At 38.0% G+C, this 27,734-nt stretch overlaps 1 protein-coding gene across 3 annotated transcripts in view; it reads left to right on the top strand.

Moving 5' to 3' along the window:
• The window catches only part of HS6ST3 (heparan sulfate 6-O-sulfotransferase 3), a 267,590-nt gene that overhangs the window by 161,726 nt on the left and 78,130 nt on the right, over positions 1 to 27,734 (top strand). The window contains exon 2 of one of the 3 annotated variants that reach the window (XM_058854476.1): positions 13,676 to 13,696. The exons of the other annotated variants lie outside the window; for them this stretch is intronic. Coding sequence (XP_058710459.1) covers positions 13,676 to 13,696 — 21 coding nt within the window. The remainder of the gene's footprint in view (positions 1 to 13,675; positions 13,697 to 27,734) is intronic. 3 annotated transcript variants of the gene reach the window in all.

The raw sequence follows: 27,734 nt of genomic DNA, 5'->3' as shown, positions 1-27,734 counted from the left end.
GATGCTGTGGCAGGTTTCCCATCACTGTGTGTGTGTCATTGGAGTGTGCCCTTTCTTTTGTGTGTGTCTCTCTGGTTTGATGAATGCTGGGGCAGGGGAACATGAGCTTTTACCTTTTGTCATGCTTGGGTGAATACCAGTAAATTTACCTATTGATGCTGATACAGTTTTTCTTCAAAGTCAATTGGGAGGAAAGTGTAGTCCAAATGAGGTCACTGACTACCCCCTGTGTGTGATAAAATAAAATATACAGAAAAAGGAATAGGCCAAAGTGCTCTATTGATGTAAACAAGTGACAAGCCTAGGGTAGAATTCTGCTTAGAAACTGGGACTTTTCAGGCATGTCTTAATGAGTTCAGCTTCACACTCAGAACAAGAACTTTCACAGATTCCTTTCTTCATCTGCCTTAACCTGCTGAACTGGATTGTGCTCTGCTGATGTGGAAACAGAACGTGTCTCCAGCATGTATTCTCAGTCTTAAATTATCCTGTTACACTTTTTTTGCAAAAGGACTGAGGCTTACTATTTTTCTCCAACGTGTGGTAAATTTGTGATCATAGAGTCTGAAACTATTACTCTAGAATGAAAGGATTTTATATAAATGGTTGATGCTGAGATTTTAATTTCCTCTTATTTATCAAACACACAGACTTTGGGTTTGCTTGATGACACAAGCATGAGGCATATACTCACCTTACCTGCTTTCACACACTTGGTGCAAGTACTGCATTAGTGATGCAATTATTCTTCCCTTCTAGTCAACAGAGGAATATAGGCCCTTTCGTGATTAGGTAACTGAGATGGAAAAGACACTTTGAAGGTAGTTTTAGTTCTAAATTAGTCACCTTACCTTAATGATTAAGCTTTAGTGAGCTAAATTGGTACTTAGCTCTTTGTTTCATGTGAAAAGAAAGATCACTGCAAATGATTTTAACTCCAAAAGGAGTCTTTAAAAGAATTACTGAAGTTGCAGGAAAATTGTTAAAGTGGTGGCTACACTAGGTATGGTTTGCTAATACCTTTACCAAAATGTTCTCAGTCTCTGATAATCCTTTGAGCTTATTCGGAGAACTGAGAAATGCTATAATTTTCTCTTTAAAAACATATCAGTGTTATAACCCAGGAGCAGGAGGCTGCAACAGCTATTTGTAATAATGTACATGACAGTAGCCAGAGGTTTATACAATCTTGTAGGCTGTATTTACAAATAAAGTTTAAACCAACCAGAGAGCTTCCTTCAATTTTAGGATTATAGAGGGATTCAACAGATAAATAAAATGCATTTGCTTAGTAGCTTGAGGAAGCCTGATGACAAGGGAGTTTCTTGTTTAGGAGTGTGATTTAGAACGTTGATTTGGGAAGAATCGGATATATAAATCAGTAGTGCTGAGTAGTTACTGATTAGTCCCGAGTAACCAGTGGCCTCATTAGTGCAAGGGTGGGTTTTTTTTTGCAGAAGACCAAAGATGTATTTTCACAAAGAATTTGAAGGAAGATGGGGGTGCTATTTAAAGGCTTTGATTGCACTTTGCTTCCCTGAGTAAGGGTCAGCCAGGGAAAAAGTGCTCCAGAGAGAAATGGTAGGTTAAGTCTGTAGACAGAATGAAAATGTGGCTTACACTGGGGTCGGGTAGTAGGTTTGGTAGATGACAATGAATGAGATGGATGGGCATGGGGCAGTGAGTCACTGAGAGTCAGGTAATCACTTGGACACTGGCAGGGTAAGTCAAAAAAGCTCTTGTACAAGTCCTCCTTATCAATATTCTGGTGCAACGATGATGGACAGGACTGATCCTTCCAAAGGTGGATATAAGGGATTGGAAAGTGTAAGTGGATGGCCTTTCCAGAGGACATTTTGTGTCCATCCTTACATGGATGTAAGACATGACAGAGATAAATCGACGTGTCTCTGTCTGTCTTCACATCCTGACTTAGTAAATGCCAAATATACAAATGTAGTTGGAAGTAATGTGCCCAAAATATGGAGTAAAATTAGTGGATTTTGAAGTATTTTAAGGGAAACAGGTGGGATCCCACTGCACATTTCTTAGAAATTGGGGGTAAGGGTAAAAAATAGAAATTTGACAATAATGGAAAAGGTGAAAGTGTCGTATATTCACTTGAATAAGAGAGTTTATCTATTGTCCTTCAAATCAGATAGAGGGAAGAGAAACAGGTATCTGTATGTAATAGAGAAAATTTCTAAAATTGTACAGTTGCCCATGGTTTCTAAAGAAAATAGAAGAAAACAATTGCAGTGACAGCTGTAATGATGTATCTGCCGAAAGGTGTGTTACAGAGTCTTCTGATTTAAGAGCTAACCCAATTTGCCCAGCATGGGTTTGAAATAAAAAGGAATCCTTCAGGTTTGTATAATCCTAGATAACTGAAGATAGCTGCTGTTCAGTGCTACTAGGACAATAGAGACTGACCTCAAACCTTCAGTATTTTTGCTTGGGAGCACCAAATTGCTACTGCATGTGTAGACCTGCTGAGAAACAGTAATAGAAACCTTGAGGGAACCTTTCACTTCTCTGAGACTGAGGATTCATTTTTAATGCCCAGCTCAAACATTCCTTTTGTCCATATTCCTACAGTTATTAACAGGCATGAGATCTTTACTTTTTAACTGAATATTTTATTATTAGAACACCTAAACTGATTTAAAAAAAAAAATATTAAAGTGTTAGAACTTCAGAAAATTAACTTTCTTTGGCTTTTTTTGCCACGTAGAGGGAAAAATCCAGTTGTTGTCACTTCAGGTAGTTAACTCAGTAATTGATGTCAGGCAGTTGCTTCAGCTTTTTTTTTTTTTTTTTATTTTTCCAATACTAGTAGTCCTGAGAAGCTCATAAATGTGTGGTTTAAGGGGTTTTTTTTGTGGTTTTTGGTTTTTCTCGGGGGGAGGCGGGTGTTTTTGATTTTTGTTTTGTTTTGGTTTTTTTTCAGAAATTTGATGGAGTAACCATACTGCCTTTGCTGTTCTTGTGTGGATTTTTCCTTGGGCTTGTTGATTTGGGGAACCTTTTCTTTTTTCCTCTTTCTCCTCCTCCTCCTGGTCAAACTTCATACATCTTAAATTCTTTGCTAATTGCTCTCTGTTCATGGGTAGCCAAGGAGGTTGTAAATGTCTAATAAACTGAATTAATATAATTTTAGTTTAGTAAATAATAGAATTGTAGGAGGGTTTGGCTTGGAAGGGTCCTTAAATGTCATCTAGTTCCAGTCCTCCTACCCCATCCAGCCTAACCTTGAACACTTTCAGGGATGAGGTATCCGTGACTTCTCTGTGCAACCTGTTCCAGTGTCTCACCACTCTCAGAGTAAAGAGTTTTTTTCCTAATACCTCATCTACACCTGCCTTCTTTCATTTTAAAGCCATTCCTCCTTGTACTGTCACTACATGCTTTTTTAAAAAAAACCTGTCCAACTCTCTTGCAGAGGTCCCCTTTAGGTACTGGAAGGCTGCCTTAAAGTTTCTCTGGAGCATTCTTTTTCCCAGGCTGACCAACCCCAAGTCTTCAGCCTGTCTTCGCAGGAGAGGTGCTCTAGCCCTCTGATCATCTTCATGGCATTTTTCTGGACTTGCTCCTACAGATCCATGTCGTTCTTATCTTGGGGACCTTAGAGCTGGATGCAGCACTCCAGGTGGAGTCTCACAAGAGTAAAGGAAAGGACAGAATCCCCTCCCTTGACCTGGTGGCCACATTTCTTTGTTGTTGGCTTTCTGGGCTGTGAGCACACATTGACAGGTTATGTCCAGTTTTTCCACCAACGCCCCAAGTCCTTCTCCTCAGGGCTTCTCTCAATCCATTTGCCACTCAGTCTACATTTGTGCTTGGGATTGCCCTGGACCATGTGAAGGACTTTGGCCTCGTTGAACTTCATGAGTTTCACACAGACATCTTCTAAGCCTGTCAAGGTCTCTTTCTTGCCTCCAGCATGTTGACCTCATCACACAGCTCAGTATCATGGGAAAACTTGCACTCAAGTCCAGCTGCCCAGGTCACCAAAAAAAGGTGTTAAACTGTACGCAAACAGGACTGTTTCAAAGTCCCAAACAGACCCCCTGAGGAACACCAGTCTTCATTGGTCTCCACTTGGACACTGACCCATTGACTGCAACTCTTTCAGTGCGACCATCCAGCCAATCCCTTATTTGCCAAGTGGCCCATCTGTGAAGTCCATGTCTCTCCAATTTAGGGACGAGGATGTTGTGTGGGACAGTGTCAGATGCTTTGCAGAAGACCAAGCAAAGAGCTTCTGCTGCTGGTAGGGAAAAACCCACATACAATAAACCCAGCAAAGAATTTGCAGTCTGTGTTGTATGTTAGGTACAGGCTGATTTCTTAGATGTTTCTGGTTAGGAAACATATTATATTTAACTCTTCTATGAGCAGAAGGATGTGCGTGTGTGCTAATGCTTTTGTCCCATTTGCTGATACTGTCCCTCTGTCGCACACAAGTAATATGAGTTAACATTTCTTGATATCTGTTGGTCTTTGATGGATGTCAGATAATAACATGTAGCTTTATATGGGCTAAATACATAGTGTAAATTTTTGTCAATAAAATGCCTTTTCTGTAAATCATTAAATAATGCAGTGAAAGCAAAGTACTCAAAGTACTTGCTCAAAGTACTGTGCTTATCATCTGCTGAAATGGAAAATTCAGAGTACCAGCCTCAGGAAGCAAGCTCTGGGGGGATTCTGCTTTTTGAAATACTTCCCTTTCAATACTGAAGTTTTCAGGACTTCTGTACTATAGAGTTTTATATTCTCGAGCAGAGTTCAGCAAATTTTCATAATGGGACAGGCAGTGAAGAAAAATACTGCAAAAAAACTAATTTTCTTCTTTGTTGACTGAAAACTTCAGCCAATTTGATTTTCACTTAACTGAACCCCTTCCATTGTTTGTAGTCTCTGAGGTGCCAGCTTAATAATTGGACACTTCTGTGTCCTGAGACTAATGCTACCTCTCATGGGGGTCTGTATTGAAATGGGAGGAAATCCAAGCAGGCTATACTCTCTTCTTAGGCCCCTGGATGGAAGAACCTAGAGAGAATCACTTTTGAGAGAACACAGGCACTTCTTCTGGGGAAGAGAACGTTGGGATGATGCCTGTGAGAGTAGTTGTCATCCTTTGAGAGTGCTGTTTTCTCAAATCACACCTACCTCGTTTCTCCTGGGAAGGAAGGACTGAGTACAGTGTAGCTGAGGAGCACAAGGCAATCTGCCCAATGAAGCTTTTTATATCCAAATTCTCAGTTCTGTGGAGGACTGTTTGTCCTGTTCTGCATTGTTCTGTTACAAGGCAGTGCTCAAGGGTTTTTATGAAGTGTAATCATACAAAAATAACACTTTTGAAGTATCAGACATACTTGCTTAGTCACTTTTAGATTTATCAGCTCCAAAAATCAGTTAGCAAATCCTGCCCACTTGTATATAAGATGTTCTTTGAGATAATTTTTGTACAGGTTGAACTTAGTACTCCTACATAACTTAAAAATACTTAGTTCCTGCAAAAGTACTTTGAAACCAAATATACTGAGTAGGCCTGATTTGCTTCTCAAAACTTCCAAGACACATGCATTTAATTTTTCAGCACTAATGCACAAGGCATGTTAAGAATTCCTGATGTTTCTAGGTATGGAAACTATTTTCTGTTATACAGAACTACTAAATGAAACTTTTAATGGCAAGATATTCGCTCAGAGCAGGAAGAGAGCTCACTGTGCTTTCCTCTGGTGGCTCCTTCCAGCTGCTCGTGAATGTTTGCAGCTGTAGCCACGTTGTACTGGGTATTCAGCAATGGCCTGGTCTAAGTGCTCAAAATAGGCATTTCCCTTTAATGGGTGTGTTCAACCTTGATTTTCCCTGTGCTTTGTTTTCTCACCTGTAAGTTTGGATAATACCAGCTGTTCATCTTTCAGGAATATTGTGAGGATAAATTATTAGCGAGCCACTTAAGTACTTAAGGGATGAATAATGTTGTACCGTCTGTGAGGAAATGAAACATTCTGTCTTTCTAGCAGGATGCGAATATTGTTTGCTAATCGAGGTACAGGGTCATACACAAAATGCTGACTAGAGCGCCGTGCATCCAAATGAGGCACAGCCCCTGTCTTAGATTAGAAAAAGTGTGAATCAAGATTTCTGTGCTGGGAGCATAAGTGTACATGAGAAAGAACAACAGTAGCACAGTCCACCATAATTCTGGTATCTGCAACTTTTTGGCTGCTGAGTTACAGTTTAATACTGTTGTTAGGAGGAGCTGTGTTTTGTGATACTGTCTTTTGTATCATATAGTCACACACACGCTCATCCTCTCATAGCCAGCTTTGTTAATGCTGCAGGTTGTGACCAGAACATACAATGCAGCAATAGCTGGGATTCTGGTAAACGTTAAAAAACAAAACAAAAACAACAAAAAAAAACCAGTTAAAATGTTGACTTAGGGACTTACGGGGTATTATTTGGGATTTTTTTAGCACCTGCATTTTAACATGGCATAAAAAAATTTCTAGAAGGTTCACCAGTCAATTAAACTTTTCTATTAAATGCTGGGTGCAGAAGCCATATATTTAACAAGTTTTCCACTCTGTTGCTTTACTGTATAAATAATATGTCTTCTGGAAATTTCTAATGCACGTCAGATATTCATGATGAAAAAGCACATTTGTACTGCCAGTTCAGAGATAATTACTTGCCATTAGGTTCATAAGAACATAAATTCTACTCATTTCTATCATCTAACTTGTCAACTTCTTACATTTTGTCTACACTCTGCCCCTCACTGACAAGCAGCAAATAATTTAGTCTTCTACCAAAATGATAATGACTGGCAAATGAAAATTTCATTGAAAGAGACAGCACATCAGTTGCACTAAAAGAACTTCTTTAATTTTTTTTTCAATGTCACTGAAGTGAATTTATTAACATGATTTCTATTAAGCTGCTCTTATTTAGATGCTTCCTTGTTATTTAAGAGGTAAGCTATTCATGCTGGTTATTCCATCAGAAGTGTATTTTAACACACAGTCACTTTGATTGTAAGTTTTTAAAAAATGTAACAGACTTTAACATAACAGTTTCTTCTTTCAGTTATTTGGTTATTTTTTGGGAAAGACTTTTCTGTCATTAACCTGTTCTGTTATTAACCTGCCCACCTCTGGCTATCCAAAGAAATTGACCATTTGTTCCTAGAGTAATTGAAAGAACGTTTTTCCTCTCAAGTGTTGAGTTCTTTATGTGAAGTTCTTCCTTGTCCCAGTGATTGGCTGCATAAAAGCCTTAAAGAATCATAACTAAGCCGGGAGAAAATCTACGTTGAAAAATTTTATATTTCTAATAATTAATATTCTAATGATCTGTATTTCTAATAATGATTTGGGATCATTATAGTATTAGAAAAATAATATACTATTAGAAAAATATACTTCAAATATTGAAAATAGTAATCAGAACAATGATTAATATATGTAATTTGAAATCATAAAAGGCAGTTTAATTCTTGACCATGTCTGTCATGTGTGTACTGATCTGCCAGTGGAGACAATCAGATGCAATTCAAGAGGAAAAAGATCTAGGACTAGAGAAGCAATTTTCCAGTGAATTAGTCACTGGCAAAGGTTGCTTAACAGGGGAGCCTTGCCTTTCCATCAAAGAAAAAAAAAAAGGTAAAAAACCAAAGTAACATCACCTTTTCTTCCATTGGGTGATATTCCTCATTGAAGAATATGATCTAGTTAGTCCCACAATGCCTTCCAGCATATGAGAGCTGACAAGATTTAGAAAACAAAGAATGTCCTCTCAGTGCTATGTTAGATATTGGTATTGTAGACTTGCTCTTATAATAGCAGGGAAATGCACATATCCTCACATTGAGATGAAATGGTTTGTGAAATGATCATGCTATTCATGCTATGCTTTGAGTATTTGAGAATATCTTAGTAAACATACAGCTGGAGGCTATTAATGTATATTATTGACTTCAGTTAAAGTTTACTCTCTAACTAGTAAATGGGAAAGTGTGGGGTTGCATACATAATGCAAAATTAATGTAAATGCTTGGTGAAGCAAAATGATACCAATTCCCTAAAGTATTTTGCTTTGCAGGGCAGTGTAGCTGCAAAGGTTTTGTTAATACAGTCTAAAACAAACAAACTCACAGAGGTGAGCAAAGTAAATGTCCCATGTCCTGGGGTTAGGTAACTCTGTACTCTACCGGCTCCTTCATATTTCAACACATTGCTTGTGTAGATACTCTTGATAATATTTTTGATATTTTTTTGTTAGTGACAAGTTAACACAGAAAGTACAGTAAAAGCCTGAACAAATATATTTCCTTTTGTTTGGTTTGTTTGTTTGTTTGTGAATTGTTTTGGAAATCTTAATGTTTCAGAGAAATCCAGATCGATGAACATGTGAGAAACAGAAATCTCTTCTAGGTAGTTTGTGCAAAATGCACACAAATTTAGCCAAAATACAGTACAATGCCTTTGCTTAAAATTTTGTTGCTAACAAGTCAGCTTTTATATGAGGATGATTCATTTGGTCATTTTCAAATTCCTTTTTCTGGGTATAAAACTGAAAATCTTCCATTAAAGAAGCAAACTTGGAAGAACGATTTCAAAATAATTAAAACAGTTTTTAGAAAAGGAAGAAAAGGAAAAAGTATGGACTTGCAGCTCAGTTTCTGTACTTCTGTTGTACCAGAATCCTAGTTTCTCCTAGTGTGAGCAAGAAAGGGTCTGAGAAATAACAGAGAAAAGGCACCACAAAGTACATCAAGTCATCCAAACCCACACATCTTCATATTCAGACATGAATCTGAATGAGTCTTGGCTCTGGGGGGCTGTGTCCAGAGGTCCAGCAATGGTTTCATAGAATGATTTGGGTTGGAAGGAACCTTACAGGTCATCTAGTTCCCAGCACCCTGCCACAGACAGGGACACCTTCCATTGGACCAGATTGCTCAAAGCCCCATCCAGCTTGTCACTTTCCTTCTCTACACCAAGCGTGTGTCACGCCATGTGAACCATCTGCCACACGAGTCTCAGAGAAAGCAAGAGGAGCACAAGGAGGACATGTACTTTGTAGTAAATTATTTAAATAAGAAACACCAGACTTAGTGCTGAAATGCTGCATAATCTTGACAGCCTGGCTTTTAAGCAGGTAGGCAGTAAAGCAAAGTTCTTGCCAAAACATCAGGATATTGGGTCTTCAAAATATGTACTGCAGCTTCTGAAAACAAAATGATGAAACAGAAGAGTGATTCAAATGGATTTTAGGAGATGGCTTATCTACAGTATGTTTTACTCTGAGAAAGAAGGTCTCAACACATATTTCCAAATAGAGGCTTGAGGTTTTTTTTAAATGTGCTGATTAAAAGTTTACCACCAAAGATTTTTTCAGCTTGTCCATGACTAATTACCATACTTTTGAGAACTTCTCAAGCTGTATCTCTGGGTCTCTTCCTTGTGTTTTTTTGGATTTTAGTTTTTACTTTTCATAAATAGACTTCTTAGGAAAGTGCTGAAGTGTGGGGTGAGTCTGTTTGCTGGGGAAATGCAGGAGTTGATTTTCCATGTGGCCTTCTTAGCTGACAACTGCAAGCTATATTACTCTGTGGGATTTTTAATGATAATTATTTTATTTTATTACTTTTAAGACTCTATAACTGCTTCTGCTCACCACTTTGCAAAACTTGCAGTTTATTATACCGCCACTGCTTGCCTGGAAAGGAACAAAGAAAGGACACAAGGAACAGATCCATTGTATTTGAAGGAGAGCATGGATATTAAGGGAGGCTTCTAAAAATCTATGGTGTTCCACCCCTGCACCATCTTTTTCCTGGTGTATAATAAGAAGGACCATCTCAATAATTTTTAGGTCTGAGAAAAAAAATTAATCTGAGGGAAAAAAATTAGGGACTGTAAGGGGTCTGATTTGTAGGAGTGATAGCACAGAAGGCATCTGCCTTCTCACCCAGTAATCCAGCTGTGATCGATGCAAACCTGCTTGTTGTCATGTGATGGTGTGTCTGTCACTTACCCTCAAGCACAAATTACCTCTGCTCAGTCAGTAATGAATATACATTTTTGTTTTTCACTAGCCACACAACTTAGATCTCAATTAAAACTAGAAGCAGTTTTAACATCAGAGTATGTGTGTGTGTAGAAATAAGGGCTGAGATTCTCAATTCACCCATAGAAAAGGGCATTTGAGAAAATTTCCCCATATGGTAAATTTTGTGACAAAAAATAGGAGAGTTTCATGTGATGTTTCCACAAGGCCTGTGCATTTAGATATAAGCAGCAATTTTCCTTCTTGTTTCCTTGCACCTCGAAGTGTGCTTTCCTTGTCCTAAAAGTGAAGAAAAGGAATCTGAGTGCAGATTCCCTCCAAGCCCAGCAGATAGGCTGTTACACGATGGGACTGCTTGCTTGGTTGGTTTTGTGTATTTGCTTTGCTTTCTTGAGAGTCTCCTGTGTTGAAAGCTGTTTGTGCTTTAAGGAACAGAAAATGACAAGTGCTGGTAAACCTGATGGGTTCTCAGAGCCCTGAAATGGAGGAAAGTGGGACGTTTGTACCAAGAGCCAACATGCTGACCTCAGTGTGTCATTTAAGTGGTTTAAGTACACCTTAGCTTGTATCACCGGAAAAATATTAAGGTGTTCAATACGAATTTCTGGGAATGATGCTGCAGAGAGTAAAAGAATAAGACAGTACAGTGCCCAAAGCAGAATTGTTGAAAGGATCAGGCAACAGAGGCTTCCTGAATAATTTGTTACAAATAAATGGTATTTGATCATGTTGAAATTTTGTATAAGCTTAGAAAAACTAATTAAATACTTTACAGTTATCAAAATGTATAGCTTAATTTATCCTGCTAATGAGAAAAAATAAGTGTCTATTTGGAACAACATGAAAAATAATCATACTCATTTTCTTATGTAATTGAAAAAATCAACAGATTACTTCTGTGACTTTCCTATGTTTTCATTCTTTTCTAGGACTTAATCCACATAGTACACAGTCAGTGAAAGGACAGTTGCATTATGAATTGTCTCTTTCTTAAAACACAGAATTTCAGTTGCTTTCCTTTAAAATCCTTTATATTTTTCTAGTGATTGCATATTCCTGACTAGTGCATGTAGTAGTCCAAGAGGTTATACTGTTCTTTTGAGAATGCCTACTTTTTTGTTCAGTCTGTAGCTTGATGTGTGCTGAGGAGCTAGAAGCAGTTACAGATCCAGTCTGTGTGGTGAGACTGGCGTGACAGTGACTGTCTCGAAAGTGCATGTGTCTTTTAAAATGAAGACCTTCTTTCTCCCTTGGAAGAACCTTCTTGGATGTGAAGAAGGTCTCCAAGTCATTATTCTCACAGATTGTCTGGTCCCCTTGACTGAAGCAGCATGAGCACATGTTTAGATGTTACTACTCACCTTCTGTTTCTGAGCTGTGTCCAGTTAAAAGTTAGTTGTGTTTTTGATAGACAACACTATGAAACTCTGAGTGAGACTGAAAGAAAAAGACGCCTCCTCCAGTGCCAGTATCTGTAACCATGGTATCTAAAGCCAAAAAGTGCATGAAGGAATGATTATCAGTGGAGATACAACTTTGGGTTGGGTTTTTTTTTAGTAGATAGGATGTGATTGGACAATTCAGTATGTAAAAATGAAATACGTCAAGATTAACTTCTCTTCGGCCACTACAGGCTTCTGTTAAATCAGATTGATGACCAGTCTTCTGTGTTGGGCTGGTTCTGTGAGCACTGCCATGAATTATTGCCCTTTCCAGAGAAACACTTCAAAAATAATGTTTAAAACTTTGAAAGAAATCATCTTATGGTTTCCTAATAGATTGCAAATAGGTTTGTGTGCAGATTTTAATGGCACTGTGTCATGTGAAAAAGGGAAGATTTCCTTGACCCCTAGTGTTTGATGTGTCTGTCAGTGCCCCAGGAAAGCTGAGACTGCTGTTTTACCCCCAGCCATCTTTCCACATGCTAGACTGAGCTAAATGGCTCTATTTTATTTCCAGCACAATTATAAACACCCATGTAAGTTTTACATGAAAGCTTTAGACTGGATGACTGTATTTAAGAGAAAAAGAAACAAACCAAACCCAACCCATCCCCACTCCCCCCCCAAAAAAATGCTGAATGCTGAACAGGACATAAAGGGATATGCATTTGGGTTTTACATTAGAAGAGCATTATTAACCTGGGATGTCAATTTGTCTTTATGATGTGAATCTTTTGTATCTAAAGGTACATTAAAATTACTTTTTAAGTATTTTTCCTAGAGTACTCTTGGAATATGTCATAAATAATTATGGCAATATCCATCCAATGTGGCAGGATGGAACCAGGTCTACACTATAACCTTGTTTCACCTTTGTTTTCATCATTGTAACTTACAGCTGCAGAGGGTTTCCAGAGGGTGTGTAGGACTTACTTGTTTTATGGGAGTTCTTCTGAGTCTTTCTTAACAGAAGAAAGTTAAGATGTAAAAGATCTTCTAAATTTTTTTTGCTTCTTTTATTTTTTCCCAATTTTTTTTTTAAAAAGTTCTATTTTCTTGCTTTTCCCTGCAGTTTTCTCAGTTCCCATCTACCTTCCTGAGTGAGGGCATAACTTTACTGTTTTGTCTGTGGACAAAGCCTTTACTTCCTAATGGGCCTCTGAGCTGGAATTAGTGGTTCAGTAGACTTAATGTAGACATTGAATAAGCCCTTTCTGAATGTAGAAAAATTGTGCAATGAGCATCACATTCGCCTTCCTGCACAAGCAGCACTTCATTATGGAGATACATCAGGACACTAACTGAAGGAACATACAGGATATTTTCTACCTGCACTGAGAACTTTAAAGTAGGACATGCCATTGATTTCTGCTAAGGAAACTCAGGGTACCACCAACTCTTTGTAGTTTCCAACATGATTCCTGAACTGAGTCTGTGAAGAGGCTGGAGTATTGACACCCTCCTCCCATGTCATCTTCAGTCTCTCTTGGCAAAAAGAAAATAAAGGAAATGTCCCCCCCCACCTACATGTATGTAGAAATCATCTGTTAAGTTATTAAGTTCTGGTTTCTGGTGAGAGATTTGTGCAAACCTGTTCTTTAATCAAATACAGAAAATTGATTTTGTATGTGATGGCAGTATACCATCTTGGGAGTTTTAAGCAGAACATTCTTTTTTCCCTTGCTTCTTCCGCCTAGTACATTCTTCTGTGGGCCTTCATTTCATATCTGAATCTTTTTTCCATGCATTTTTGAGCATTGATTTTTCAGGGAGAGATAATATAATATAATATAATATAATATAATATAATATAATATAATATAATATAATATAATATAATATAATATAATATAATATAATATAATATAATATAATATAATATAATATAATATATAAATATCACCTGAGAGATTAAAATCATCCTTTTCCAAGCTCTTCTCAAATTATCAGTTACTTCTCACCTGTGTGGCTTTTATGCTCCATCAGCGGACAGCAGTCTAATGTCAGACTGCTTTATCCTCTGCAAATATTTTGGGATCCTTTGCTATTCTGGGATTTTCTGAAATGTATTGTGAAATTGTGAATGATCCCTGGCAAAACAGAAGTGAACTTGCAGTTTTTCAGTAATTTCTTTGGAATTGAAGCAATAAGAAAGAGATACATTTGTAGTTATCTCAGCATTTGCAACTGTTTAATTTGGAAACCGGGCAAAAGATAACTTTGGTTAAGAATCTGCATTTTATGTGACTTTATGTGTTTTATGTGACATTATTAAAGGCAAAATTTAATGAAGGGTTTGTATTTAAAGATTAGTTATAAGATTGTATCTGGAAAGTGTGCTGCTCAAGACTTGTGGGTGCAGAAGTTTTGAAATTGTATTGTAACAGAATTGTGGCAGTTTTATATTCATTTTGTCTCGTGGAAAACTTCATACAAGGTGAAGTTAGCCCTATGCCTCTTCATCCTGTTTTAATTGAAGCTGCCATCTTGTAATACAGCTGCTTAAGACATATGAAAAAAAAAAAAAAAAAGCCTGAAAAGGAAAGGATTTCTGTGAATCAGTCTACAGTGATGACTTTATTTATAGTCTAGTTCATTTATGATCATAAGTAAACCTGACTTTCACACACTGTAAAGTGTGAAATATCCAAATTAATCACAGACTTAAGTGCCTGGGGAAAGGAGATTTTAAGAGGATCGAAGGTATGAAATGAGAAACAGAAAAGAATGGGGAACAGGCCCTTTATGGATTACCAGGCTCAAGGGTCACTTAGCCCTTAGAAACAAGGCTCAAAGGCAGAGCTGCTATTGATTTTTTTCCTTAACTGAAATCCCATTTTCACTGAAAAAAATTAAAGCATAGACACACTAAACAGATTAAGAACTTCTAGATCCCACTTCTGTGTGGCCTCTGAATTTGTCTGGCTACTTGTAAAATGCTGGTGCTGTAGTCTTTCCACCACGAGATGGGTGTGTGACACTTGGACAGCGTGATGTGCCAGTTTGTGGATCCCGCAAGTTCAGCAGAGCTCTCAGCAGCAGGTGTCAGACTCAGATGAGGCCTGTGGAATACTCATCAGGTTTTAGATTGGAGTCACCAATGGTCAGTCAGGCCCTGTAAAAATTATGTTGGTTTTGGACATGGCGTATGGGTGTAGCAAAGCAGCTGAACTATGAAGACCCTCCTTCAGGACCTGCTGTGAGCTCTGTTGCTCCTAGTAGAGTTGTGAGCAACGTGATATCTGACAGGCATCACAATGACTAGTATGTCCCAGAAGATCCGTGTGGCCATAGGATAAATCTACTTAAGGGAATCAAAATTTTTTTATGCTACTGATAAAAGCCTCAGTATTATATTAGGACATATTACATCCCACTTGAGGACCTTAACTCTGGGGAGAAAAGCTAAGCAAAGGCTAGCATCTTTAGAGTGCTGTCACCTACAGTGAAAGTCTGACCACAGAGAATGCCTATGGCCCTGGGTATCCCACTGTTTTCTTCACAGCAGGCACCTTGCACCTGAAAGTGAAGGAAGCTGGACTGAAGTATTTTGCTTACAAAGTGATGCGCTTTGCACCAAAACATTCTGGGCTCTTCCATCCGACTCAGTTTACTAGAGAATGTTTATGTTACTGTCTATTGGGGATTTAATTTGCTAGATAAGTCAGTGCTGAGGTGTACTAGAGACTGGCTGAACAGATAGACTCAAAATGTTGTTGTGATCAGTTGCACCAAGTCCAACTGGAGACCAGTAAGCAGTGGTGTGACCCAAGGCTGGATAATGGGACCAGTGCTGTTTCACACCTTCATTATTGACCTGGCTGATGGGACAGGATACACTCTTAGTACATTTACAGAAAATATAAAATGAAAGGAGTGGTTGATATGTGAGAGAGCTGTCCTTCTTTCAAAATTTTTTGTATTCAAATTCCTTATGGAGTACAGATGTTGAAGGGCATTTTGTGCCTTCACCAAGCAAGCTGGGCAGTTTTCCTAGTTATTCCTATTAGACTTACATTGCTCTGCATTGGGAAGGAATGATAAGTTGTTGTTCACGACTCTCACTTCAGGGAGGAGGAGATTTTTAGAAATAGATAGCCTTTTTTATTTTAGAGAGTGTTTTGGATAGGATGAGCAAATCTTGTCAATAGTTGTAATTCTAGAGATAGATGACAAAAATGAGCAGAGCTCTGTCAGAGAACTATTTCTGCATGCAACGTTTATTTGAGCTGTAGAATACTTTCCCCTCGGGTGACAATGAATGGATGCTCTAAGTTTTTAGAGATTCAAAAAGGCATTGAACAAATTAATGAAAGAAAAATCCGCTCACGTTGAAAGTTGCCCCCTTTGAATTAGAAAGTGCATGAGTCAGAAGTTGGACTAGGACTTCTATCCATGCTCACCCTTAACCTTCTGCATTTGTGGCCTCCTGGCACTGAGCTCTGTGGACCCTTTGATCCACCCCCACCTCTCTCCTTGTGCTGCTTGTGAAGTGAACTGGTCCCACTGACATCCTGACTCCTGGCTGCTGCTCACAGCTGCACAGTGTGGCAGAAGGGGGTGCCGCTTGTGCTTGGGTACCCACGCAGCGCCCCAGAGCTCAGGGTGTGGGGGAGCAGGTGTGAGCACTCCGGAGGTTTCTCCGTGCCGATGCTGGGCACTCTCGGATTGGGTTGGAATGGGAGCAAACTGTGTAAAGTGTGCCATGTGTAAGCATCTGGTCTTACTAAATCTGTAAGATGCAAGATTTTCAGATCATGATCAAATTGTTGAAAGCGTTTTAGTTCCCAATGTCTTCTGTCCACTGAAAACACTGGTGGCTATCACTTCAGTTTTTCACGGAATAAACAGAAGAAAAATTGCAAACAGAAAACATGTTTTGTGTAAATACCAAAACATCTTAGTAGAGCCAGCACAACATAGGTAAAAATAACTTTCTGGTATTTTTCCAGATTTGCATTCACATCTTGAATCAATCTGTACACATTGGAAACAGAGTAAAATTAGAAAATTAGAAGTGTAAAACAAGATTTCGGGGGTTTATTTCAGCCAGCAATGTAGAGATACAATTCTTTCAAAGCACAATGAACTCCTCTTGTACTGTCAGTGTGATATTTGACTATATGCAAACATAGACTGCTGCAATGACAATTTTATACCCTGTTGTACAACTCCAATCAGCCCTGGTGTTTCAAAACAAGACAATTTGTCTTGCTGTAAATACAAAAAGAATTATACAAATGTATCTTTTTGCTTTATTATCCTGGAAACCTCATAGATCATATGAAATGTTTGGTGTGTGGCAGTCCAAGGAGAAAAACAGAGAAAGAGATGGCATTTAATTTGGCTTCTTGCTATGTTTACCTCTACCTGATGTGGGATTAAGCTGTCATTTATGCAGCTTTAACAACATTTTTATTCCTTTTTAAGTTTGTGAAATGTAGGTTGGATTAATTTCACTGTATTTTCTGAGTTTTCTCAGTGTTAGAAGTCATTTAAAGGAGTGCAGTAACTACTTGGGAGAGGAAATGTGAGAAGAATATTAGACATCTCAGGAAACTAAAACTCCCCTTGCTGACAGAGAGACTATCACAAAAAGCACATTTAGAATCATTCTTACTTCTGAATATGTATGTTTTATCTAGTTTTCCTATTGACAAACCAAAAATTTTGGTCAAGCTGATGCAGTCTGCACACAAAGAGTTATGCCAGTGGCTAACTCAGCAGCTCACAGAGCAAGTGCCAATTCACAGTGAACATGCCTTAGGACAAAAAAAACCTGATATCCCATAACCAGCACAGGATTCTCTTTTGTTGTGGGCAAGATTTATTAAAGCATTACTCCCTTGACAGCAGCTGGCTGTTGTCTGCATATGAACTGGAGAACTGGATTTTAAGTGAGTTTCCAGCTATATTTTATGTAACATGAATAAATGAAGAACTGGAAAGGGTTATTTTGGGTTGTATGATAGTGCTGGGAAAAATTACTTTCACTGGTTGCCTTAATCATTTGCACTAAACAAAAGACAGGACTGTGCAGCATTAAGACACTGATTTCAATCAACAACATTTAAAGAAAAGAAAAAAATCATCAAATTAAAGATCTGCAGGTGAGCCCTGCCCTGCTTGCAAGTATACGTACATATATAACCTCGTAGCTTGTGGTTAAGTGTGATAATGGATAGTCTGGGTATTAAAGAGTGCACCATTTAGATCTCAGTGCTTCTTTAACATTAAGGTAATGATTTTATTTTGGGGTAATAAAAATCTTATTATCGTAATTGTTTGTAAGCAGAACTGTGAAATAGCTTAAGAGATCTTAAAAAACTTCAGGTTGCAGGGGTGACCTTGCATAATTTTTGCCTGCTATCCAAAAAAAGCAGTTTCTGGTTTTTATTGACAGATGAGAATAACTAAATAACCTCTTACAATTGGAAATAATGGCTGTTAAAACCTTACATTTGAAAGTTTGGAAAGGTTTACAGTTGCAGAATATCAAAATAAGTAGGACATTCTTTTAATATTTTTCCTACAGCTGGATAAATCTGAAAACAACTTTGTAGACTTGCCTTATTTTTCCAGTGCTGTCAAGTTCAAGTGTGTGAGCTACAGCAAAATAAGGAAACTAAAACCAAATCAGGAAAACGCAGGAAAGTAAATGTACAGAAGTGTTCTGAGCCCTACAAATTAGCAATAAACTAGATGTAATTATATCTGTGCTTTTTGGTCCTTTTGTAAATCTGCTAATGTTTTTTCTATTATTCTTCTCTTACTTGTTATGTGCATTTCTAATAAAGGAAATATTCTAATTTGAGGGAGTCCCACAGAGGCATTTGTGAAGTCTAATTTTTCTTTTGCTTAATGCCCAAGAAAAATAGTGTAGCTGTAAGCAAAACCAATGTAATTGTGTTATTGTGTGTATTTGTTATTTACTTATATTTATAATACCGCAAAGGCATGGTCATGATATAATATCAAGCAAGATATCGCAAGATAGGTAAATGCAGAACAGAAATATTATCTCTGTAGTTTAGAATTAGTGATTTAAATGTAAGATGAGAGGATAAGTTATTTCAGGAGAAGGAATAGAGCAGTACAGTATTGTTACAGGTAGGATGCAGTGTGTCAGTCAGTGCTCTAAATGGTGATGTGATAAACAGCGTTTGCACACAGTACAATTGGCCTGGCTTCAGGAGGCTGGAGGCAGTGGAGAACCATGGGAAGAGATGTGAAGAGCAATTTTGCTTAAGTTGGAAACATATGCAGGACTTAGGGATCTCCTGATTAAAGAGTTTTTAAAAATCAGATTTAAGTCTGATGTACAAGTTGCAGGACCAAGATCTGCACTGTGGTGGTGATCAGAAGAAACATGAAAGGAGGCATGACAAGCTTCTGAGTCATGTTGAACTTGCATGGGCGACTGTATGACAGAGCTGGATACAAGCTGGGGGTTTGTTTTTTGTTTAATTTTAACAAGCTACATCTGTCTGACTTCATTGTTGTGGTCCCTGTTATGGGTGATGCAGAAAAGCAGAGACTTTGGGGGCACAACTCATTTGTCCTCTTTTAAAAGGTCACTTGGAGGAAGGTGAATTGTGCACTAAGGGGATGTGTTTCCCTGCTGATGGAAAGGGAAAAAAATTATCATCTGAGTCTAATAGGCTGCACTATAGACATTTACAGTGCAGATGTGTCAACAGTGAGGTGAGATGAATCCCAGCTGATTAGACAGGTGGGAAGCACAGGTTTTATAGGAGAAAGAGATGGGGGACATGGTAGAGGCAGCTGGCTCATTTCTCTCCATGGAAAGTAGGACTAAAAGAAGAAAATGGCCAAAATAAGTTTTCATTTGGTATTTTTCAAAGAAATCAACGATGTTGTATATGGAGAGAGAAGCAGAGACGGGAAATGCTTTGGTATATTGAGGAACAAATCCTGGATATCAAAAGGGTCTCAGTGACTTAATGTGAGATTTCTTGGAGTTAAAATGAAGGTATTAAAAGGCAGTAGATGGTGGTTGACTTAAGAAGAGTAGGTGAATCAGTGGTGGTGAATGTCACTGGGGATACTTTTCAGTATTTACCAAGGATGTCTTGTACAGTAAAAGCAGGTGGAAGGGAAGGAAATATTGCTATGATCCAGACCCAGAGACCAGCAGTGTGGGCTACATAAAGGAAAAGAGGGGGAAGGTTGAAAACAGCTGTCACAGGAGAGGCTTGAAAAGGTCTTGAATTCTCCTGAAACATCATCATTCCTGTGGCACTATATATCCTGTACAAGCTGGATGCCTGAAGTAAACTAGAGAAGGATGAGGAGGAGGGCTGGTGATGCCTAGAAAGGGAGAGTGGAGCAACAGAGGCTTCTGAGAGAGAAGCAGTGTATATGGTGTAGATGAATGGGCTTCTGTAAAAACAAATGGGCTTTTCTGTTTAAAAAAAAAAAAAAAGCGAAAACCAAACCAAACTAAAACAAAACCAAACAAAATCATCAAAAAAACCAAAACAAAACCAAAAAACGCCATATCAACAACAACAAAACCTCCACAGAATTGTTCATTTGACCCCATAGGTCAAATTAAATCTCATGGTGATGGGAACAAGGAACTAAAACAGGTCAGACAAGTGGAAGCTGAAGTAATCAGGAGTGTAGGGCAGCTTATTATTGCTTCAGGTAGATAAACCACTTCGTTGCTAAATTTTTACTGTGATTTCTCCTCTATAGTCATTAGTAATCACAATCTGGATTGCAACAAGATACCAAGATTTATATAACTAATAATAACTCTTACACAGCTTTTTGGTTTGGAAGAACTTTAGGAACCACACAGATGAACCTCATTTTCTTTCTCTGTCAAGATGAAATTAAAAATACATTTTTCTATAACTTGGTTTATTTTGGTTACAATAACAGAGGCCAGCCAGGAATGCTTGCTTGTTCTGTTTCTCTCAGCTTTAGTAAGTGTTTATTGATCAATGTATTCTGCAGATATATATATAATGAGAGAAAAATCTTACATTCTAAATTTACTGGTTTTTCCCCACCATATCATGTTTTTCCTGCAACTTTTCTGTGTATGATTCCAATATTTTTCTTCTATTGTTGCTGGTAGGTCGTTACCTGTGCAGAAACTCTACAGTAATCTAACATCTACCAACCTCTGAAAACAAGCCATTAATTTATGGCAGCAGAGACCTAGAAGGGTAATCACCACCAGAATGAAAGCAAGGAAGACTGAAAAATACTTATTTCATAATTAAAGTGAAGTATTTAATAATACAGCATTAACTACTGGGATTAGAGATGAATCTTTTAAAATATGTTAAGTAAACCTGTCTGATGGCAAAAAGGCTGTTAGCTGGGCAGAGAGGTTTTCCTTCTGGAAGAGGGGCACCTTTTTTGTCTGTCTCCAGGGACACCTGCCTCTTTCCCACTGCTTTGAGGAGTGCTTTTCTAGGCACCTAAAATGAAGCTTGCAAGTTTGGCAGTACAGACCATGAGAGGGTTTTTTGGCCTCTTGAACTAGTTGAAGGCTGAGAGTAACTTTCATTAAAACAAATTGCTGTCTTTATTGTATTAACCACTGTTACAGCTCTCTGCAAACCTTTCATTTTCTGGAGGTGATATTAATCACAGGCTGTCTGTAATATGCTGCTGCTTATGAACAAATACAATTGAACTATATTGAAATTCCTTTAGGAATTCTTTAAATATATCTAGTTCTATGTGAATATTAATTTTTTTTTTCCATTTAGAAGCAGATATTCACTCTTCCTCTTTGAATGCCTTTTTTTATCACATGCTGAGTGACACTGAGCTACAAGTCAAGTAATGCAGCACATGCATTCAGTATGGGGCTGAGCTATTTAGTGAGTTGTCACTTGTACTCCTCAGGTTTGGCTTGATTCTGTTGTGTGCCTATTGCTCATTCCTGTGTCAATAAAGTAAATACTTGCATTTTTGGAAGAGCCTTAATGGGTTGCTGAGTATAAAATGTAACCATGTAGAATGGTGCATCCCATTGTGCTCTAACTGGAAGGAAATAACTAAACTTGTGCTTTCTTAAGCCAACATTCCCCTTTTGTGAAAAAACCTTTTAGAACCTGAAGGATACTGAAGATGCTCTTCAGAGAATCTCAGTTTCACATTTACCCCAGATTATAAACAAAGATTTAAAATTTAAGACTGTTGCTCGCAAAACCTTATTTCTTTTACCAGAAACATGGATTTGTCCTACAGTGAAAAATAAGATATTTGGTAGTTTAGGTTTCACTTTCAAGCAGCAAAACATAACTGGCACACAGCAGAAAAATTTAAGATGATTGACTTAAAACATAAGGAGAAAATAAAATATTCCTGACACACAAATTTAGCAGTTTAAAATGATAGCTTGGCAACAGTGGTTTCCTTATGCAAAATTATGAGAAAGGTGCAGGAAATATAACTCCACCAAAATCTATCAGTTCCTAGTCTCCTTAAGAAAAGGATGTGGAGATGGCTTGGATAATATACTTTATAGACACCATTTTATAGACACCAAAAATGGACAGACAGTCTGGCAGTTCTGGAATGGTTGGCTGCGGTCCCCTGCAAAGCATTGGTGGTTTGCAGTCAGGAGGAGTGGTGATGAAGTCCAGATCTGATGAACAGCTGCACTGCTTTCCCCAGACCTTTTCTGAGGATTAAATGTGGCTTCATTCCTCTCCTTCTCAGTGAGCACTGAATATGATGAGGATGCTACCATTGCCATCTGGCTATTGCATTGCTCCTCTAACAACAGCTTGGGAAAAATTGCTGACTCAGATGTGAGCCTGATAAAAGGGAGGTAATGAGTGTATGAATAAGAAATATTTTCAAGACTTAGCTAATACACTCTTCTCACCCTTTGTTGCGAACTAGTGCTCTACATATGCCTTCTATCACAAAGACTGAATAATAACTTGGTGTTATATTTACAAATGTGAGGATGAGAAGGGAGACAGGTGAGTGAGAACAGTGCTAGGAATGAACACATGGAGCTTAAAAGCATCTCTTATGAAATAATGCATTCTGATTTTCCATATTTATGCGATGGCATAAATGGCATAAATGGCATTATGGTATTATGGTAAAGTAGCTGCTGCTGCTTTGCAGTTGTGCCATGCCATGCAGGAAGGAAAGTGGTTTCCAAGCTGCAGGTTTCCTCTGGAAGCAGAAAAGATCCACTAGAAGAAGCTGGGGGGAAGTGGGGTGGCAGGGATAAAGGCTGTAACTGCCAGCTGAACACAGTAAGGAAATTGTATCCTGGCTCAACTAATTATAACTTTTCTTTCCTTCTCGGTTCACCTTCAGGCGATATTCATTAGGGCTGTATGTTTATATTTACGAAGAAACTGCAAATTTGCTGAACAGTGTGATTTAAAGTCTCAGAAGCATTTGAATACATCAAATAATTGTGGCTGGAAAAAATCCAAGGTTAAATTGGACGTTTTCTATTTGTTAATCCCATAACTAATTTGGTGATTAGGGCATTCACCCTCAATGTGGGAGAACTTTATTCAGTTCCTCTCTTTATCTCAAGGGCACAAACAGAAATTTTCCAAATCTAAGGTACACCTAAGCGCTAGATCTCATCCTCCGCCTTTCCTACCAGCATCCCTTCACTTTTAGACAAGGACTAGGACCTAGTCATCTAAATTGGAGACTATTTTTCTTCTTGCTGTCTGTTCCATTTGCTGCTAAAGCTCACTATGCAAGAGGGAACAGCTCCAACAAAATATTAAGGACACTATTTTAGGCTCTCATGTAATGCTCTGCTACGGGAGTGTTACCAAAAAAAGGAGACTTTGGCAGAAATTCCTGCTCTGAACTGGTTAAAGAAGAAATTTCTGTCCAAATACTTTTTGCCTTTAAACAAATTCATGTTGTTGACGATATTTTGAGGTGGATTAGGTTCAGAGACATCCTCACCTACTTCCTAAAGGAGTGGAGGGGACAGTTCAGATGCTGGCCTGACTCAGATAACTATTATTCAGTAATTCCCAGTTTATTCCTTCACCATCCTGTTTAGCTGTTAAAGTGGGATTAATTAATTTGGGGTGGGAGATAATAAATGAAAGAAGGTAGGTGTTGAATACTTAAGATTTCCCTGCTTCATCCATTGTGTGCTCTTTTTCACTGTCTATTCCTTCTATGAACCTTTTTTGTTGCCTCTTACGTCCTTTACAAACTATAACTTGTCCTGTGTCATAACCTTTGCAGTGTTGCTCCTACATGCTGGTTCCTCTGTCCTTGTCCATAAATAGGTATCCTTATTTAAGCTTTCTGTATAGGGTTTTTTATTCTGAGGTCACTGAAGGGTTCTAAACGCAGTCATATTGTTTTATCACTATGCTCTGTACCCTTCCTCTGCAATAGCATAGCTCTTTGCTTTTGTATTTAATAAAATTCTTTTAGCTCTCCAGAACACTTCCATCCTTTCTGCTTCTCTCCCTGGAGACCTTTTCAACCTATTCCCTGGGTAGGTTGAATTCCACTTTTCAAGATGATCACCATTTACACTTTTTCCTGTCCTTAAAATAGCAGGTTCTTTTGCTTTCCTCTCAGCCTTGCTGGGTTTACTTTCACTTGATTTTCCCCATAATTTCCCATTAACATCTATCACATCTAAAATATTTGCTTCTCTAATATCTTTCTTCATCTTTAGGAACAGTCTCCTGCTACAGCTTCCAAACCTTGGATTGTACCCTGAGCGTTTTCACTGGTTATACAAATCAATGCCTTGCCTTCTTCCAAAATGGTAGCTCCCCACCATTAATTTAGCCTTTTTAGACCTTCTTTGTGGCCTTTATCTTTAACCAAGTCAAAACTCTGCCTTCCATCTCTTTTAGAAACTAAAAATGAGAACAAGCATTTTTTTATTTTTTTTTGTATACGATGCAGCATACACTTTTTTCTATGCTGTTATTTTAGTTTATGAAACAGAGTGCTGTGTGCTTGGGCATTTTACTTCATTTATATGTTGACTGTTGAACTAATTCTTAATTTGGAGTAGGTAAGGATTTTAGCCAAACAAATGCTTAATTATTAAACATTGAATTTCTTTACAGTTTTCAGAATAGCAGTTTATTAAAAGATTTCATTTTAGTTGGGAGTTCATGTGAGCTGTTAGTAATTACACTCAGTTTAAGAGCTATGAAATGTTAATTAAAAATCTGAAATGTAGAAGAAATTAGGAGAAACTGGCTAATTAAACAATATGATCATTTGTAATGGTTCCAGTTGCACAGTAATGTAATTTAGAAAAGAAATTGTTTGAGAACTATTTTAAATAATTATGGGAGATAATTATGTGTTGGTGTTTGCTTTGCAAAGTATGCACCACATACTGAACCATCTTTGAAATCACTGCACCTAACACATGTATGAATAGAAAGAACTGTTTGGGACTTACAAATTATTTGGAGTGGCTATCTGATTATATTACATCTTTACTATGGATGAAATTGCCCTCTCCAAGTCCTGCTTTCTTCCTTGACTTGTCCTACAAATTGTTCTTCTATAAGACTGAGTGACCTCTTCCCCAGATCAAGACAGGCCACAGAAAGATACTCTAGATAAGGAGTCTGTCTGCAAACTGCTCTCATGTTCCTCAAATGATGCTGTATAGTAAAAATGAGGTACCAGGAAATTTCAATTATGAATTATTCTGCAAAAAAAATTGCAGTTATACACATGTGATGCTGGTTTGGGTTTTCCCTTTTTTTTCTATATTTTCTATATTCTTTGCATATATATTTGTAGCTCTGTAGTCTATTGTATTAGGACTAGTGTTCCCAATACTTTTCCATGGCCTTTACTTAAGCAGAAAGTCAAAACAAATTCCAAGGCTCCAAGCCCTGGGAGGTACAAGGCCCCAGTGCTGTCTTGATTCTTGGGAACCCAGGCTCAGAAAAACTCTTTGAGATACATTCTTATGGACAAAGTACAGCTAGTGCTGAGGAGGGACTCCAGAGAAGGGGCTTGACCTGGGGGGAATTGCATCACCATTTGTCCTCCTAATTGGTGATTTTTGTCAATTATGTTAATTTCCTAAATCCTATTAAAATGTACTCACCCCTGGGAAGGGTGGGATTTTATGGACATCTTCCCATAAGTACCTCTGAAGGCCTTCAAATAAAGATCCCCTTTTATACTACCTCCTTACTAAAATTATCTCTAGTTTCATTTCCAGGTTTGGAAGAAGGAAGGTGACAACACTGGAAATAGGTGAGGACTCTATTCTACAAACTTGATTACCAAAACAGTATCTAACATTATGAATAGAACCATAGGCTAAGTACTTCATCCACTTCTGCATCATCTTCTGAGTTGTTGAGTGCTGAGCAGTCTTTTAGATCTGGTTTGTGTCATGGAGGAACCTGGCCCACTCTGGAAATGCCTTTCACAGGTTTGATGAAATGTTTCTGACTGCTCCTTGAAAATGTGGAAACCAAAATGTTTTTCACTGTGTAGAAGTGAGTAGTGTTTTCTTCTGATACCAAGCCAATGGCAGGTTAGCACAAGTTAGCTCAAGAAGACATCAGAACTGCTCTAGCATGAGTTAGCTTGAAGAGAGGTAAGGCAAATGCCACATTAATTCTGTTCTCCCCTAAAGAGTATAATCTCTGATGACTGATAGAAGTGTTTTGAAAAGAGCATTTCAGATAACAAAGTGCTGCAGAATACTGATGAGAAGGTGTTTAACCTTCTCCTTGTTACAGTAAATTCTGTGAATGCTTCAATTTTACAGTGTTATGAAACACATTTTGTTACTGTAGCAGATACTTTCTTCTTGAACAAAAGTAAGCTTGTCTGTAGTTTTGGATAAATTATTAACGAGGAGCTCAAGTTTTTCTCTCCATTTTGCTACTTATTTATGGTAAGATTGGTCTATCAAATATGAGCAATGTAACCTTTCCAGCCCTACTCTTTCAAGAGTACGATGTTCCTTGGGGCTCTGTGGGCTACAAGGGTGTTCCTTCTGCAGTTCTGATTCTCCTTACTAGTGTTGTTTTTGTTGGAGAGTAGGGAGTTCACGCTCTTTTAGCTTCAAGCATGTGTTCTAAAGCTGGGAGTTGGTTATGAGAGAACTGGATTGCTGTTTGCTGGTGAGTCCTGATTAAAAATGAAAATAGCATTTTTAGAGAACCATCAAAAAGGCCTTCACCTATCATGGTGTCTGAAACTCTGTGCAGTGAAAAAGGATGGGATCAATGAATGCAGCACTCAAGTGTTTTTTATTAAATAGTACTTAATGGGGAGAGACAGGAATGGATTAAATGGTATTTACATCTACTTCTAGCATTGGAAAATAGATGTCAAACAGTTCACCCTACCAAGGCAAAATCTTTTGTGACTTTTCTACCCCCATTTCCCTCTCTGCCAGAATCCTTCCTGTCCCATGCATGGGTCTGACTGCCTGGTAGGATTTAGTCCATTATGATTTAAATCAAATCTGTGGGCTTTGAGTTACATGAGATAAGCCAACGTATTTGAAATTCATGATGTTAATTTTCTCTGGACTCTGACTTGATAGCAGATGCCAAGTTCCTGCCCAGAACAAATTTTACAGCTCAATTCCTTTTTCCCTAGCTGTTGGAAAGTGGTGAGCAATGGGTCATAGTTGATTAAATTTATAGGCATTCCTTCAGTACTGCATTTTTTTTTTAATTTTGGGCTTTATTGACAATTAAAGGCAGATGCACTCAAGACGCAAGATAGAGAGCTATGCTTTTTTACATAAGGTATGTTTTATTCATTTAAAATAAATGAGAAAATGTAATGATCAGAAGCCCCGATTAGTTAAGGTTTCATGCTAATGAGAGAAAACAGCATTTTTGCATTTTGCTTGCTTTCCCCTGGGTTAGAGAATGTTTCTGTCCTCAAAGTTTTGCCTTCTGCACAATTATTTAATATTAAGTTAGGCTTAGGGAGAATGGCAAAATGGAATCTCATTCCCAACCTTCAATTTTAATTCAAACAAACCAGCAAACAGGATGAGGTGTCCAACCACCCTCAGTCCTTCAGCATCTTCCAGAATACTTCCATAATCTATGAATTTTTTTAAAATGTGGTTACTAGTCTGGACAACTGAGCAGCAACCCTCAAATACTATGTCAGTATGATCACAGTACTTTCAGGCATAGAAAATAACAGCTAATTGAAATTGGGAACTTTCTAGATCAT

Source organism: Poecile atricapillus, chromosome 1, assembly GCF_030490865.1.
Source record: "Poecile atricapillus isolate bPoeAtr1 chromosome 1, bPoeAtr1.hap1, whole genome shotgun sequence".
NCBI classification, from domain to species: domain Eukaryota; kingdom Metazoa; phylum Chordata; class Aves; order Passeriformes; family Paridae; genus Poecile; species Poecile atricapillus.
This window is presented reverse-complemented; position numbering and strand designations above follow the sequence as displayed.